This window comes from Orycteropus afer, unplaced genomic scaffold (assembly GCF_000298275.1).
Source record: "Orycteropus afer afer isolate SDZICR_OR568_19922 unplaced genomic scaffold, OryAfe1.0 scaffold00419, whole genome shotgun sequence".
In the NCBI taxonomy this organism is placed as follows: Eukaryota; Metazoa; Chordata; class Mammalia; order Tubulidentata; family Orycteropodidae; genus Orycteropus; species Orycteropus afer.
In genome coordinates, this window is record NW_006922006.1 from 2,730,570 (window position 1) to 2,733,960 (window position 3,391).

The following is a 3,391-nucleotide window of genomic DNA, read 5'->3' on the forward strand; positions in this document are numbered from 1 at the left end:
GTCCACCTTGGGCTTGTTAGCCTCAGCCGCCAGCAGCTGCCTGAGTGAAGGGACTCCTCCAGCTCCAGTGAGCTGGGAGCACGAGGCAGAGCTGAAGCCCAAAGTTGAGGTGCTTTCAGGGAGCCCTTAGAGCCTGCCATTTTGAACTTGGTCTCCTAGTCTGCAGAACTGTAAGAGTTTATTCTGTTTGTTAAAGCCATCCACGTGTGGTGTTTCTGCCAGAGCACCATGAAGTGACCCAAACATGTAGCTTCCCTTAAGCTTTGTGATTTGCTGAGACCTCTGGCTCACCTGCTAGCACCTAGCTCTGCCCCATCTCATTTAAGCTTCCTCAGTTCCTTGAACCTGCCAGGCTCCCTCCCATGTGAAGGCTCAGAGACTGGCTCTGTTTTCTTATGGACCTGCTTTCTCTCTCTCTTCTTCCCCCTGCAAAGGACTGCCATCTGGTTTAATGCATTTCAACTTTTTTTTGGGGGGGGGGATGCAGGGGGGTGTCTCATTGAGATATCTCTTCTGGGAAGACTTTTTGAGTAGGAGCTCTGGTAGTGCAGTGCTTAAGGCATTTGACTGCTAACCAGAAGGCTGATGGTTCAAATCCACCAGCCACTCCTCAGAAGGAAGGTTGGGCAAACTACTTCTGTAGAGATTCTGCCTTGGAAACCCAAGGAGGGGTTGCTGTGGGTCGGATCTGACTTGACAGCTATGAGTTTGTTTTTTTTTGGTTTTTATTTACATAGGTATTTTTCTTACCTTTTTTTAAGATATGATGAAATTTAGGTGGAGGGGTTGTTAGGAGACTTTCCCAAGAACACAAAGCTATTAAATTGTAGAATGAAAATTTGAACTCAGGTGTTACTTTGATTATGCAGTTGTGTCTGTGACAGACCTGTCTGCTCCCAGCCACCCTTGTTTCAGTGTCTGTGGTCAGCTATTAGCTCAGCTGGGGCTGGATGATCTAGAATGACCTGCCCACCTGTCTGGTGGCCAGGTTGCTGTCAGAGAGCAATCCTTCTCTAACAAATGTCACCCTGGAGTGATACTGCCTTGGAGACCCAAGAAGGGGTCTTTTAGGAGACAAAATGGGTAGCATTATAATGGGCTTTATCTAGATTTTTCCATTTTAATCCAAATTGTATAATATTAAAATGTATTTTATAAGTCCCAGATATATTTCCTTGTATAAAGAAGTGATGATACTGTGGAGAAAATTCAGAATAACCTTGAAATGGTGAGTATAACATACCATATTACACATTAAAAATATATGAATTACATTCCACCAAGATAACATGTACTCAAGCTTAAGCAGATTTGGAAAAATTATGTTAGAACGTACAAATAGATGACAACGAAACTCTTGGCGTGTTTGAGATCATTGTGGGGACCTAGATCATGGGAGTAAACTAGTTTTGTTGAACTTTGAGTGGATAAAGACAAGAAGTGAGGGAGAAGGTTAGGAAGGCAGATTAAAGTCAGCCTGTGGAGATGCTGCAGTGTCAGGCTGAAGCATCTGTTATGATAATCATTGTTCACTAATGGTAGGGAAATGAAATGTTTTTCAGGTATCCAAGCTGAGTTTTTTCCACAGAGTCATCCATCAAGTCATGTTCATTCTGAACATCACCGCCCATATTTGAAATATTAGCACACATGTGCCTCACTCCCTAACAAGCAAGGGCAGTAGAACTTGAGCTACAGGACTTGGGTGTGCATTCCAGCTACAGAGCTGAGCTGGGCTTAGTCCAAAGGTGAATGTTTTAAACATTGAAATATGTTACAGTTTTCTCTTGGTGTAGCTTTCTTCCACTGCCATTAGAGCTAGGGAGAAGCGAACTGGCTACTAGGATATCAGTTCTAATTTGGTAATGTTTTTATTGAATGCCTTAGTTGATATCCTCATTTACTTTTTACAATAGAAGATTCACTAAGCAATTATTTTTTCTCATAATCTTAACCAGACTTTCACCTCTGTGGATATGAAAGTGGGAAATCGCACCATCCTGACTGAATTCATCTTGGTGGGGATCTCAGCAGATCCCCGGTTGCAGCCGATTCTATTTGGAATATTTCTGATGATCTATTTGGTAACCCTATCAGGGAACATGACCCTGGTTATCTTAATCCGGTTTGATTCCCATCTTCACACACCTATGTACTTTTTCATTGGCAATCTATCTTTCCTAGATTTCTGGTACACCTCTGTGTATACTCCCAAAATTCTGGTTAACTGTGTGTCAGAAGATAAGAGAATTTCCTTAGCTGGATGTGGAGCCCAACTGTTCTTTTCCTGTGTTGTAGCCTACACTGAATGCTATCTCCTAGCAGCCATGGCTTATGATCGCCATGTGGCAGTTTGTAATCCTTTACTCTACTCTGGTCTCATGTCCAGTTCTCTGTGTATTGGGCTTGTTGCTGGCTCTTATATTGGAGGGTTCTTGAATGCCATAGCCCATACTGCCAACACTTTCCGTCTAAAGTTCTGTGGTAAGAATATCATTGACCATTTCTTCTGTGATGCACCACCATTGGTAAAAATGTCCTGTACTGACACACAGGTCTATGAAAAAGTGCTCCTGGGTGTGGTGGGCTTCACGGTCCTCTCCAGCATTCTTGCCATCTTGATTTCCTACTCTAACATCCTCCTGGCTCTCCTGAGGATCCGCTCAGCCTCAGGAAGGCGCAAAGCCTTCTCCACCTGTGCTTCCCACATGGTCTCCGTCATGCTCTTCTACGGCTCCTTGCTCTTTATGTATTCAAGGCCTAGCTCCACCTACTCTCTGGAGAAAGACAAAGTGGCTGCCTTGTTCTACACTGTGGTGAACCCATTGCTCAACCCTCTCATCTATAGTGTGAGGAACAAAGATGTCAAAGAGGCTTTCAGGAAGGCAATACATACAGTACGACCACAAAGATGAAGGTCATCATTTATGTTTTTTAAAGGATGCTCTTAATTATTTTCAAAACTGTTAGTTTATAGACATGTTTATAACATTGCTGTATTTCAATTAAATTCCAAAAATTAGATTTCATGAAATACTAAGTAACTACTCCTTGTGTTTTACCATTATGTTGTTGTGATATGAAATATTATAAAGCTATATATAATATTGCATTGTATGATGTTCTGAAAGATTTCAGTTTGCCTCTTTGCAGTCCTGAGCTGTTTATAAAATTTGTCCTTTTCATGATGTCTTAGAATAAGAAGAAAGGAACTGGGTTGATTTTGTGTATATGATGTGAATTGGAAGCTAGGCTCGCAAACTCTATTGGGTGAAGTGGACAAAAGAATGGTTCTACTGCTGGAAATTGACTCAAAATTTTGGAACCATTTGTTGCCAGCAAGATATTTTCTACAAATACCTTCATAAAATACTAATTGGGTATGTAGGAA

At 41.8% G+C, this 3,391-nt stretch overlaps 1 protein-coding gene across 1 annotated transcript; it reads left to right on the forward strand.

The window, feature by feature from the left end:
* The first annotated feature begins 1,937 nt into the window (after positions 1 to 1,937).
* LOC103208236 (olfactory receptor 9G4) lies at positions 1,938 to 2,915 on the forward strand. Its single transcript, XM_007953911.2, has one exon. It carries the CDS (start codon positions 1,977 to 1,979, stop codon positions 2,913 to 2,915), a length of 939 nt encoding a protein of 312 aa, XP_007952102.1. The 5' UTR covers positions 1,938 to 1,976.
* Positions 2,916 to 3,391: the final 476 nt, after the last annotated feature.